General features: G+C 40.5%; 2 protein-coding genes across 3 annotated transcripts in view; one reads left to right on the top strand and one right to left on the bottom strand.

Annotated features, from left to right (window-relative positions):
- The first annotated feature begins 978 nt into the window (after positions 1–978).
- Positions 979–2,500, top strand: SOD3 (superoxide dismutase 3, extracellular). The gene is made up of 2 exons (XM_009272291.1): positions 979–1,123; positions 1,578–2,500. Exon 2 carries the CDS (start codon positions 1,594–1,596, stop codon positions 2,305–2,307), a length of 714 nt encoding a protein of 237 aa, XP_009270566.1. The 5' UTR covers positions 979–1,123; positions 1,578–1,593; the 3' UTR covers positions 2,308–2,500.
- Positions 2,501–3,374: 874 nt separating this feature from the next.
- The window catches only part of CCDC149 (coiled-coil domain containing 149), a 46,141-nt gene continuing 35,956 nt past the window's right edge, over positions 3,375–13,559 (bottom strand). The window contains exons 11-13 of one of the 2 annotated variants that reach the window (XM_019470215.1): positions 12,031–12,138; positions 6,907–7,500; positions 3,375–6,273 (exon numbers count right to left, since the gene is read on the bottom strand). In XM_019470215.1, the coding sequence (XP_019325760.1) occupies positions 6,908–7,500; positions 12,031–12,138 (701 nt within the window). In that variant the 3' untranslated portion in view covers positions 3,375–6,273; position 6,907. Of the gene's footprint in view, positions 7,501–12,030; positions 12,139–13,559 lie in introns of both variants that reach the window. The other variant, XM_019470216.1, reaches the window with a different exon arrangement.

Below are 13,559 nucleotides of genomic sequence, written 5' to 3' on the forward strand. Positions count from 1 at the left end.
AAAAAACCAGCTCTCAGATAACTGAGTATCTCAGATCTGATGTAGAATAAGAGAGCAGTAAGATTAACACACACAATTTTACCATTCCAGAAGCTGACAGTCACATTTCTTACCCAGCTGGCAGTAGACATGAACTGGGAAAAAGGATTTTCTTTGCAATATTCTTGCTTTGAGAATTGTTCCTGAGTAATAAGAGCTACTCTTTTCTCTCTGCAGAAATCTCAGCCTGTTAAATTGCTCTTGTGACGGCTGAATCCACATTTCAGCTACAGCAGTGGGAAGTGCTGCAGGCTGGGCAATGCCCCCAAGAGGAGAGCGTTTCTCAGTTCACGGGATGATGAAACACATGTGAACTTTCCGTGCTCCAGCCAGCTTCTGGGAAACAATTTCTCTGTGCCTCAGTCTGACGTTGCACTGCCTCACTACTGCTTACTTCTCTCTTTGGAAAATCACCGGTGTCTCAAAAAAAGAAGAAAAAATTACTTCAGTGGAGCAGCTAAGTTGGCAAGTAAAGTAGCAGACAGTAGCCCTAAAACTTTACAGAAAAGCATCACTGAAATGTACCTCAGCATCTGACAGTTTGAATTGTGCCCTTCAGGTTTTAAAACCACAGAAACTTTGGTATACATCCATGTGGAACAGTTTATGTTGCTCAAGCACCACTTTCAATTTTGGCTAATAAAGAAATAAAAATGCAAACCAGCTCCATGACAACCAGCATGTAAGTGAACGAACTGCCCAACTGTGCCTTAATAAAGCTCTGTCCTCTCCCCTCACTGCATGTTGAAGGTTGCTTGTTTTAGGTAAGCACATGAAGTCATCAAAAGGAAGATTAATTTAAAAGCTTGATAACTTTTTTCCTTTTTTTTGGAATGTCAGTGACGACTGAGAGCCAGACTGACAAACTAACCGAGAAAGGACAAAGTGTTCACCCCCTCCCTCCCCTCCCACGGTTCTCCCGGTGACACCTCCCCTTAGCCAGCATTACCTAACTTTTACACAAACACGCAGTTCCTGTGAGCATCAACTTCAAACAGCTCTGGCTTTCTGTCTGATCGCATTTCAGTTTAGGGGACCAGAGGCAAAGAGCTACTACTGAGGGGTTCTGCCGCAGCTCTGCAAGGTAATCAACTTGTTGGATTTTTACTTTTTGTTTGTAATGCCTAACTAGTGGTTAAGTAGAAGGATCAAGAAAAGCCTCCTGGCAAACTGTCTTGCTGGAATTTGTAGTAGGAGAAAAGTCTCAATACAAACTCAAAAATAGATTAAACAACACTTTGGCTTACTTGCTTCCTGCAGGGAAAAAGAGGCAGTTTTTAAGATCAAGATCTAGTGCAAAATATAAAATCACTAGTATTTCTTTTAGTCATGGGTGTCAGTTGTTTGTGTTTAAACATGCGTATGCATTCTGATTTAGTTTCAATTCATCACATTAGACAGATTTAGAAAGCAGCAGTCCACCCGGGACTATGCTCCGGCTGTTTTGCTCAGCCCCGCCACAGGCTGCATGCCCTTCTCTCCAGCCATACTGCTGCAAAAAGCTCTTAATTCTTTATAGCTTCTTGTACCTTTTGCAGGCTCTGAATTGCCGAGATGCTTCTGCTTCTTTCTCTGGTCACTGGGCTTGCCCTGTCTGCCTCTGGCATCATGACAAACAAAGAAACTGATCCAAGCCAAGAGTCATTTCATGACATACAGAAAAAAGTGAACGACCTCTGGCAGAATTTGCTCTATCCGGTAATGCCTGGTAATGAGACTGATGGGATGATTTACGCCACTTGTGAAATGAGGCCAAGCTCCAAAATAGATACTGACAAGCCACAAGTGACTGGACAAGTCTTATTCAGACAGTATTACTCATATGGAAGATTAGAAGCCATTTTTTACTTGGATGGGTTTCCATTGGATAATAATCAATCTGGTAGAGCCATACACATCCACGAGCTTGGGGATCTCAGCAACGGCTGTGATTCTACGGGAGGACACTATAACCCTTTCAGCGTGAATCACCCCCGTCACCCAGGGGATTTTGGCAACTTTTTTCCTAAAGAAGGCAAAATCAGAAAATACAAACCAAATCTCTCTGCCACTATGTTTGGTCCATATTCCATCATGGGCAGATCTGTTGTGATCCATGAGCAGGAAGACGACATGGGCAAGGGCAACAATAAGGCCAGTTTGGAAAATGGAAATGCTGGGAAACGTCTGGCTTGCTGCGTGATTGGGATATGCAACAAGAACTTGTGGGAAGAGAAACTGCCCGAGGCTACAGACAAGAAGAAGAGAGGGCTCAACAAACGAACATAGAACCAGGCTTAAGTCAAGACCAACAAGCCAGCTACGGCCCGGGCAGCACAGAGTACCTTAGGCTGTGCCACTGGCCGCTAAAATATACGGCTAAAGGATTCCCATTTCCATTTGCTTGCTCCTCTAAGAAATGCGTATCACTTTGTAGAGCTTCCTTTCTGTAAGCCCATCAATAAAAACAGCATCAACTCAACATTGTGATGTATTTTCTTGAAGAGAAAAGATCCCCTTTTATGCAGTTTGGGAGTTGAACGCATGTAAGTAAGAGTGCCAACAGGTATGGTCGATAGTCTGTAAAGCATCTGTGCGCTGTAAGGGGCTCCTAAGGGATCGTAAGTTAGATACCAAAGGAAAAAAAGTTAATATGAGTAAGTAAGAAATTGCCTCTCATTAGACGCTACCCTGTATTTAGCTGCACATCTGAAAGGCAAAAAGATCTCCGTGCTTTCAGTAGTGTTGGGTGTTGTGTTGCAAGACCTGGATAATGGACTTCCCCTAAAAATAGGGGGAAGTACAGACATTTCTGTTTTAAACTTTAGATCCATTAGGTTATCCTACTTGTATTTTCAGGTTTACTTCTCAAACATGTATAAGCTTATTAACTATTTTAAATTGTCCACATGGCTATATAGCTAAATCACACTGTTTATATCTGAAAGCAGGCTTAAAAGAAATATTCCAGCTTACCATCACTCCCCAGCAAAAATTCCCTAAAGCCTCTAGTTTGTGCCTGTTAGTAACTAAGTTGTATACAAAAGTTTTAATGCTGCTTAGACAATGATGATAAAGTTAGCAGATCACAGATAAATATTACTTTCAAAGCCAAAAAATACTGAGTGCGTTTCTTCATACAAAAATGTAGGAAGTAAATCAGTCAATTTAGACTGGGAGAAGCGACAGTGAAAAGATTTGTCTGACAATTTTCAGACTTAAAACTCTCACTCAATAAAGCTTTACTTTTTTAATTTAACACAATTCACTGAAAACACTAAAACACTACCTCATGACTATCATTCATCTGATACTGAGAAGAGAAAAGGAAACCAGCAGGTAGAACAAGCGTATCAGGAAATGTTTTTATTAAAGCTGACAAAATGTATTAATACAGTTGAACCATGTTGTGCAGTTAATCCAGGCAGCAACAAAAGACAGGTTTGCAAATAAATTGAACTGCATAATTTAGAAAGTAAAACTACAAAACAGAAGCTGGTAAACAAAATCCTATCTTTTAGAACTGTAGCAGACTTTCAACTTAATCTCAGTTAAGATTTTGAAATACATTCCTGAGCTCATATGGATTAAAGAAATTGCACTGTCTTTATTATACAAATTCCCATATGTTTAAAAATAGTCTCACTTAAAAAAGAAGCAGCATTCTAAAAGATGCTTCTTAATCTGTCATTTTCACACACTTATTTTACAAATTCAGTGAACATTGTTTTTCAAATAACCACAACATCGTACTTTCAAATGAAATCCTTCTCACGGATGATGCATGAATTCAGTTTCAGGTGAGACAACCTCAGTTGACAAAACTGACAAAATCAGTTTGTGAAATGCATCTTCTCCATACCCCTGCCACAACATTCCCTTCCCAGTTCGCTTCTCCAGAGCCTAACACCAAAAAGGCTTGTATCTCTGGATGCAATTTCTGCATTTCTAAAGTCCTAGAAAAAGGGAACACAAGTCTAAAAAAAAAAAACCAAACCCCAAACACCCCCCAAAACCTAAAGTGGTGTTGATTCCACACAAAGCACTAATTAATTTGCTGGGGAAAAATCATCGTTCTAATAGAACAACAATATCAATTAAAGCAATATCCAAGGAAGATACCGACAAGAATATTTAATTAGTTATCGCACAGTGCAGCACAGATGTCTGTCTTTTACAAGTCTTCTGCCTTTGAAGTCTTGTGTTCCTGGGAGAAGGCTAAAAACGTAACGAGAATACACATTCACTAGGGCAGAAAGGAGAGGGACAGTATCGCAGCAGTGATGTCGCACTAAAAATGAGGTTTCCAGAGATCTAAATATCTCACTGGAATTTAATGATTGCAAAGATATAAAAATGGCATCTAAGAGGGAGAATGGTGTGAGGATAATTACCAAGATGTCCTAATTGTTGGGTTGTATGTTCTCGCAGAAAAAACATACTAGAAAGAATCAACGAATGAGGCACAAAAAGCTGTCAGTCCAGCACTAGCTTCTACCTGCTCAAATTTTTGCACCAAGCTTTTCATTAATTAATAGCTTTAACTGGCTGTTAAGGGACCAGGAGCAAAACGCTAACATACAATTGTGGGTCAGGAAAGACACAGGACAGGGAAACAATATAACACCCTCAACATTTCTGAGCTCAGCTACGTGAAATCTTGACCTTCTTATTCACTTGCCTCAGTTCTGACTGCATTGATATTTAGCTCTGCACAGGATTAGTCTGTGAAAGATGGAAAAGAATACGTCTTGAATAAAATGCTACTTCATGTCACATTCAAGCATTAAAGGAAAAAACCCTGCCACATTCTCCCGGAGATTTCAGTTTCTGCAGCTATTTCTCTTCTGACTTGTCAGTACCGTCATATAAATGAGTCAATAATGCAGTCAGTTACAATTAATGGGAACAGCACAACAGTCTTTCAAATACTTAAACTCTTCTTGGTTTTTCAGGTGATGAGGAACTTAAATGGTGATCAGGATAATGAAAGAAAAACTTCTTATTCCTTCATGTCCCTCATCTGCTTAAATATACAGATGGTTTTTGTTCCTAAGGGCTGCTGCTCAGTATCAGTGAAATGCTGCAATATCAAATTACCTTTAAAGAGAAAGGAAACATATTTGCGGAGCACTGCGAGTATGGCTTTATTGCCTGCAGACAGACACTGAAAGGGTTACCTGAATGCACCTGCTAGGGAAAACACATGAGAACACAGACAAGCCACATTTTTCACCTTCCCACTATCATTCCTTATATTTATATGTAATAATTTACATACAGCCTTTCTGCTGCTGAATACAAACTGTTCATGGACTCTGACACCTTGATTATGGCAGCACCTGCTAGCTCATCTTCCATATACAGAAGAGTTTGTCAGTATTGCTAATATAAACTCTGTTTATTCAGTGGCTGACAAGTGGGCTGTAAAAATTTGCAGCTGGCAGTTATTTGTCAAAGAAGGACTCAATCTGGGAGGGATTTTCCTTTTTATTAGTAGTATTTTATTAAATTTGGTTTAATTCTCTCTGATTGGTTTCAAGTTCTAGGAGTGAGAAATGAACATTTACAGACAATTAGGTCCCAAGCCAGCAGAAAAATTGCCTTGACGGCTGCTGGCCCATAGAAGCTCCACAGCTGCAGAGACTGTACCTTATGCTACAAACAGGAGAGGAAGGACGTGCCTCCCCTTCTCTGACAGCTGCTAACTTCAACGTTAAGTATTCCCTTGTTGCTGCCTTCCTAGGAGCAGAGTGGCACAGCTCCAGCATCAGGAGCGAGCTAGAGAATGACACAGCAGCCTCCCTTTTCCCCAGTTATTATAGGAGTGTTTTCCTATGACTAAACATCAACAAGGGAAGATGCTTAAGAAAGAAGCAACAATGCAAATAAACCTTCTACCACTCCATAGACTGGTGAAATGAGGAGGAAAGGAAGAGTTATCCTTAATTCCAAAACATAAGAAAATAAAAGAGACACAGATTCCTTTAAAAAGGAGGGCACAGATGGTGTAGGCTGAAATCTACCACCCGTTGCTCAGCCTGAGGGCTGTCCAGCTCCTCTAAGTTGAGGAATGCAATTCCAGTAACTGGGAGAGCCAAGAAGGTGGACAGCGCATCACTGGTTCTCTTCTTGCTGTTCTCCTTGCTTTGGAACAGCATTGCCGTTTCTCACAGAAAGACTTCTGGCTTCTCTGATGACGTTTCCTTTAGAGCTTCATTAAATTGGGTTCTCAGTATCTGGTGAAATAACTCCCTGCATTTTCATGCGATGAGCAGGGAGAGGGAAGGAAAAATTTTGTACAGTTGAGAAGATATAAAGGTTTGTAATGAGAGAACTATATACATGCAGGGATGGTTTTCAGAAACTTCCTATAAGGGCATAGTGATTTTATTCTAAGGATGTACTTACAGCCACTATATGTAAAGAGAAATAGAACGCAGTCTGAGAAACAAGCAAAAGCTTGCAGCCTTAAGATGCGTCTCAATTTATCACTCCAAATTTTTCATCCTTGGAAGACACTTCTAACCATTAAAATACAGTCCAGCACTAGGACCATACACGTTACAGAAGCCTAGTGATAACATGATAAATCATTATCATTGGTCTCTTTGCTACACTAATGTAAATTACATCTATCTATGTAGAAACTTCAAATCATTACAAAAACCCAACATGATTAAACCTCATCACTAATTCTTTCCCGTAGGTAATTTACATTTTTGGTACACTGTAGCCAAAACTAACAGAAAAACATCTTTATTAGACAAATATTAACAGTTCAATGTAAAAATCAACCCTACAGCGCACTGTTTCACCGATCATATTCGCAGCAGCACAGACACTGCAAAAGGATTAGTGGGATGCTCGAGGGCCTGGATTTCATACCTCAAGCCAAACCATTATCCAAATATTCACAGTTTTCAGCAGGATCAGATGGTTTCTTGTTTTCAGATTCAGGGAGCTCCTCAAAGCTGTTATCTGTGTGTGCAGTTGTAACACTGAGCCCTCCATGCCTTCCAGGGTCCTCAGTATGCACCACATCCACGGTGCTGCTATTTCGATTCCCTCTTTCATTTGGAATTTCACAATCGCTCTCTGAGGTTTCGTCATTGTCTTTCAGGGCCTCAGTTTCAGCTGTTTGTTCGTTCTCTGAGTTTGAGGGATCTGTGGGGTCGGATGGGTCAGGGCTTGAAAGTGGGAACTCTCCCTCAGATGAAACATTAAGCTCTGCTCCAACCACCGTGTTCTGCTCCCCTGCAGAAGCGCCTGCTCTTTTCCCTTCCAGTTCTGCAACTGCCTGCTCTGTCAGTTTAATTATCTGACTTCCAAGCTTGTTTATTTCTTCCTCCTCAGAAGGTAGCTGGGGTAATGAAGGATAAAAATGTTTATTTTGGTTTCTGTTGTTTAAGTTTGTTCCCTCTGGAGCCAGGGACTCACTCGCAACAGCACGAGTTTCATCACGTTCTCCCTTCTGTTCTGCTGAAAGAGAAATGGAACAGCGAGATGCTCTAGTGAGTCGCAGGTATTTATTATATATCTGACCTGAAGACCGTCACCACCAGTGCCAGGCCACAGAGATGTTTACCTCAGTAAGGAATTTCTAAGAGTGATTCCCTATCCCATCCCAGGCCCATTTCTTAGATGTTAAGCAAGCAACACTAAGTTTCTTGCTGGATCTGGATTTGGAGCCTGTCCTTCCCTAACACCGACAACTCTAAAAGAGTCATAGTCGATACCATACTGTAGAACAGCAGGGTCAGGCAAACTTTTTCAAAGGAATATCAACTCTAAGCAAGGCACTCAGCCTCATAAATTTTTGGCACAGCTTAACATTAATCCCCACATCACTACCACTTTCAGGGGTTAACACAAGCTCCATTTATTTGGAGCTTTTCACAGGCTTTCATCCAATAATGAAGTTTCGTTATTGGTCCTGCAACATTTCTCCTAACATAAAAGATTATTCTAATTCGGGTAACAGCATAAAACAAAGCAGCAGTGGAAGAATTTTAAATATACCTTTATACCAAAAGGCAAACACTGAACAAAATGTCAGAATAGAGAAAACAGCAACGTGTAAACAAACAGCTTTGTGAAAGAGAATTTGTCCTCATCTCAGTTAAGGACAAAAAGCCTCACTGAAAATAAGCTTGCGAAGTCAAGTAAGAAAAATTAGGAAATGCCAGAAGTACAGCTGCACTGACAGCTTAAAATGACTCCTGTCGTCCGTATGCATTACCTTTTAGTATATGAGCATTTACTCTATTTCTCCCGCAGGAATCCTGCCTCACGCGCTGCACAGGACAGCCTGGCTGCAGGGAGGGATCAGAGCTACACAATACAGGAGCCTATCGTCTCTATCAGACCCGCCTCATTTATAATTTGGGAGCTGCTGAGTGAGAGAGACAAGGGTTGGCATGAAGGGAACAGACACTCTTACTCCCATTAAGGAAGCTAGGAATGCTACTCTGAAGAGCTGGAATTTAAGTCTGTGGAAAAGGCAGGCATAAATTAACTTTCAAAAGGTGATCACCCACTGGATCTAATCCTCATTATCTGAGCACTCAGCTGGAAACCTAGGAGCTTGATTTGCAGTACTGCTCTGCTCGTGTTGTGTATCTGAACACACATACTCGAAGCACTCCAAGAAGAGCCAAAACTTATGTACCTCAAATTGGCACTCAAAATTAGCAGGGACTCTACCTTATTCTTTGCGTGCCTCAGTTTCCTCCCTCTACAGTGGGATAACACCATCCCATCACCTTGCTGCAATTTTCTGAAGATAAATTGTTTCAAAGCACTAGAACACCAGAGAAAAGTTCATAGAAAACCAGTACTTTTCTCTTCAGGGAATGCTTGAAATAGCGCACAAGCAATACAGCAGGAACAATACACACAACAATGAAGAGGAAAAAAAACAGAATAGCTGTTCATTAGTAGCTGTGATGCTCAAGTACAATCCATCCCACGACACTATCCATCCTGTGCATTGGATAAAGTGAGATTTGGTGGCACAAGACAGTCTTTAATTCATATGATTGTACTATGTCATTACTCATTTTCATACAGGAACTGCATAGTATATCCTACAGATGTCTACCATCCAGCTTAACTGAAACAATGATAACAAGTACATGCTAAAACAGGCCTTGATGAGATCAGGGTAAGCAGATAGAGTAGATAAAAAAAGCCTGAAAAAGCCCTCTGATTATCTGTAGATCTAGCTAGAGCAACATTTGATGTATTATAGAAAGTTCTGATAAAGAATGTATGTTAGTGCAAAAGCTAAAAATGTTTCCTGGGCCAAACGGGCACCAAATAGCAATGGTAGTATTTAAAGGACCATAGCTGACCAATGTGACATCAGGCCTAGTATTTAAGAACTTCATTGCTATTCTGCTTATCAACTGTTTTCACTCAACTGATCATTCAACTAAGAGGAAAATAAAAGTGGTTTTGTTTTTATTTCTGGAATACTTTTCAACCAAGGGCATACTTCCTTGGTAAATGAAGGCAGATGAACACATTCCTGTTCTTCTCAGCTGCCAAGCTCCCCCAGATTTTGGAGGTACACTGTACAGATGAAAAATTGCAATATGCACCAAGCTCCTAAAACTCAACAACAGAGAGTCATTCTCTATGCAGAGTGGCACAAAAGGTGACTCAGTGTATCACTCCCATATAGCTGCTGACTGCAGAGGAGCTGTGTGACTCCAAGCACAGGGACATGCCCTACAGCTGAAAACACACTGCTTCCTTTCCAGGCTTCGAAGGGAAGAGGGCAGCCCCAAACATCCTCCAGAAAAAGGATCTGGAGCAACGGAAAAAGTTATTGTTGCTCCACCTACTGCTAGAAGCTATGGCATGCCCCGCACAGCTGGTAGTATATATGTGCTCATCTGCGTCACTGAAAAGTTGGCCCAGTTTATTTAAACTATCACAGAGGTGAGTTTTGTCTGAGTTCTCACTGCAGGTTATCAGGTATACTGAGCCACATGCAAGGGAAAAAAACAAACTTTGTGCAGGCAGAACAGTAATTTCTTAACCTACTCCAGTTTAATGACAGGATTTCTGTGATTGATCTTGGCTCTCCTACAGTTATAGGATGGGGAAGGGGAAAGAGGGTGATGACCTGCTGGGAGCAGATTCTTCCCATGACTGCCACAGGCCTAATCCTTGTCTGCCTTCTCCTCTCCGGGGCTGTTTTATTCTACTCTTCTCTTCCCCTGCCTAGCTCTTTGCTCCTGCCCTATATCCCTTTGTTTATCCAGTCCCTACACTCACTCTGCCCATTTCTCATCCACCTTTCAATCTTTTTTATCACACCTTGCTTTCACTGTCAGCATTTTGATTCCTCGCTCCTGTGCTCTGACCTCTGCTCAGTCAGACACAAGTCCCCCCTCACTTAGACTTTGTTCGACTCTGTCAATCCCCATCTACTCTAGCCTTCCCATCACTTGAGAGTCCTGATCTCAGCCTTCCTTTCCTCTCTGCTCCAGGTTTTTTTCCCCTCTAGGTTTACATTATCTTGAAGGAATGGTGAATGCAGAATTTTATCAGCGTTGGTGGCATGAAGCAAACAACAGAATCATTGGTTTGGTTTTCATTGTTTTTAGCAGATGAGATTTGAAAGTGCATGGTTTAGAATGGGGTGGAAACTCCAGCCCGTTTTCTCAGGGCAGAAACCTTTTCCCCACATTTCAAATTCCTTTCAATTATAGATATACTAAATGCTTGCATGTTAAAAAAACCAAACAAACAGACAAAGAAAAAAAAAAACCAAAAAACACGTGGTCATCAGAATTTAACACAAAAAAGTGATTTGGCCGACATTAAAAAAATCAGCTGAAGTAGAAAACACAGCATGGAAAGCTTCAGCCCAGAGCTAAAGTTTGGCAGTGTTACAAAGCAACAGAAACAGGGTCTGATGAGATTTGACAGGCAGCTTTAATCAAAACTGTAATACCAACCTCACCTAGGACAAATACGTAAAGGAAAGAGCATAATGTCACCAAGTAAATACTTTCAGTAACTGCAGATTTAATTAAAAATCAATGATTAAGCAGGCAAAAAATGAATATTTATGAGTTGTTATTACTCACCAGAGAACTATTCACTATAGTTTCACTTCTTATTTTTAGCAAAAATATCAGCTGATCAAGATTATAAAAAACCATCAGTCTGGCTGTCAAGTTTTATCAGATGATGACATGGATACTAAAGTCAAAATTAAGCCACAATCTATTTAGTTTCAGGACTAACAAATAAATTCTTTATGATGCTTCATGGTTAGCTGCGTAAGATCTGGGCATACCAAAATGTTATGCCCATTACAGAGCTTATCCAAATGACAATAGGCAAACATAATAATCCATCTCCCATCCATTATGAAAAACTAGGGGGGGGGGGGAAATCAAGGTAATCAGCAAAACACTATCTTCTGCTACTGTCAAATGAAGTTAAGCTTGACTTTGGAGAGATGTTAAAGCTTGCTATTGGGGAAGGATTTTTAAGAAAACACATGCAAGACTATAAAAAAAGCAGTCAATTTCTCTGGGAAAACGAGTCCAGTATTTCAATTTACCGGGCGCAATCAGGAAGCCTTTCATCTAGATATCAGCTATAATGCAGGAAAGTGCTAAGCCAGTTCCACAGACTGCTTTCCTACTGTGCATTTTAACTGAGGGGAAAAAGAGCAGGAGGCAGTTAACTGTAACATAGATGGCATGAGTAACTTCTCACGGTATCAAGTTATCTGGCAGGAAAATTCTTTGAGGTATAAGACCTGATCCCTAGCCCTGTGCAATCTATTCAACAGTCATTTTTCAGTCATTTCTTTGCTATTTGTACTGGGACCATCTATCCGTTTTACTTGTGGATGATTTATTCAATCTCTGTGACCACTGAAACTTTGCCTTCTGCTATCCCAGCATGAAAATTTATTACTTTTTATTTGGAAAGAAATGAGTGCTCAGCTCTCATCATGTTCCTTACGTTCCAGGAGCTCACCTTGTACTTCAGTTTTCTGTGGCTTATCAGTAAACGCTAACAACGGTGACCTGGACTGCTGTATAACAGGCAAGGTTGGGTCACTGAATGTTATGGTATCTTTTCCACCTGAAACAATCAAAGTGTTAGAACTATTAATTCACCAATTACATCCATTGTGCACTAACGATACTCAAACATATCCTACAATTTTTTTGCAATGTTACTGAAAAGTACAGAACAGGAAAAGCATCTCAAATGATCCTTCTACAGCATGGAAAAAAATACTCTGTACTGGAGCTGAAATATGCAAGTCAAATACAGAAAAGGCGGATGTTTTTACCCGCAGTACTGAGTAAAGGACAGATTTTGAAAGACGACCAGGTGCTGTATGCAGCAAATTGTATTACCAATTAGCATTCAATTCAGAATATTAATAATCAGATCATACCAAAAGTTTTACAGAGTAATGGATCATTTGCATGCTATTACCAGCAAGTGTTCAGCACTGACTCTGTACTCTCTATCACTCTGCCTCAATGATGAACCTGCTCGTATCACACATGTAGTTTTACACTACAGACTCACACATATCCTACAATGCTCCCTTAAAAAAAATATTAAAAGCTTAGCGTAACTAAGAACTGAGGGAGCAAACAAGCATACATTGCCAGGGAACAGGAGGGATTTTAATCTGAAAATTCCAAAAACGTTGCTGAGCGTTTTTGTTTTAAGCCAAATGGAAAAGGGCAATTTTCCAGCTCTTTTGCAGACAAAATAGTGCAAGAAACTCTTCAGCTGAGGACTCTGCTGTAGATGCCTAGTCTTTACATATTTTAGCAATACAGAAAGCAACACCTGCAGATCCTTTAGGAAGTCCTCCACTATTCAGGATGCTCATGTTTTTAGTGACTGACACTACCTTAAACCTAGAGGGGAAATGGCAGGAAATGTGCAAGATCAGCTAAGCGTGGTGTTTGTGTGGCCTCCAGAACAACTGCCAACCGAAAAGTAATGGCTGGGGGGGCAGCAAGCTACTGCTCTATCTATCTCCAGAAGAACGGACATTTATGTAACAACCACTTCTCCCCTCTAAATCTGTTTGCACATTTCACCTTAAGGCAACATCCTAAATCTAATCACCCATCCAAGACAAAGACTCTCAAAAGAGCACCAGGTCAGGAGATACCCAGAATAAATCCAGCTCTGAGAAAGTTCTGGTACCTACTAAGATATAATGAAAGTCAAGCTGTTCTCATGGAGTCTAACTGGACTACCCCAATCCCTAACTACTTTTGAAAGCACTGGCTGTAAATACCTTGATCCTGAAGGTATTAATGACGTTTTTAGATCCTTAACATGTTGGGGTATATACCACAGCAATATGAATGCAATTAATGCTTTTGAAACATGGATCTTGTCAAGCTTTGATCCCCCTGTCAAGTATGCATCAGAATTCTGCCTTCACCATAGCAAGTAATAAAAAATAATATTAGCTAACAGAAAAGTGGAGAACCCCCCCAGCGTAAGACAAAATTAATTAAAATGAA

This window comes from Aptenodytes forsteri, unplaced genomic scaffold (assembly GCF_000699145.1).
Source record: "Aptenodytes forsteri isolate BGI_AS27 unplaced genomic scaffold, ASM69914v1 Scaffold333, whole genome shotgun sequence".
Taxonomy (NCBI): domain Eukaryota; kingdom Metazoa; phylum Chordata; class Aves; order Sphenisciformes; family Spheniscidae; genus Aptenodytes; species Aptenodytes forsteri.

Bases quoted from the DNA above. Each gene is read 5' to 3' on its own strand.
- SOD3 (XM_009272291.1), top strand. From the start codon at position 1,594: ATGCTTCTGCTTCTTTCTCTGGTCACTGGGCTTGCCCTGTCTGCCTCT.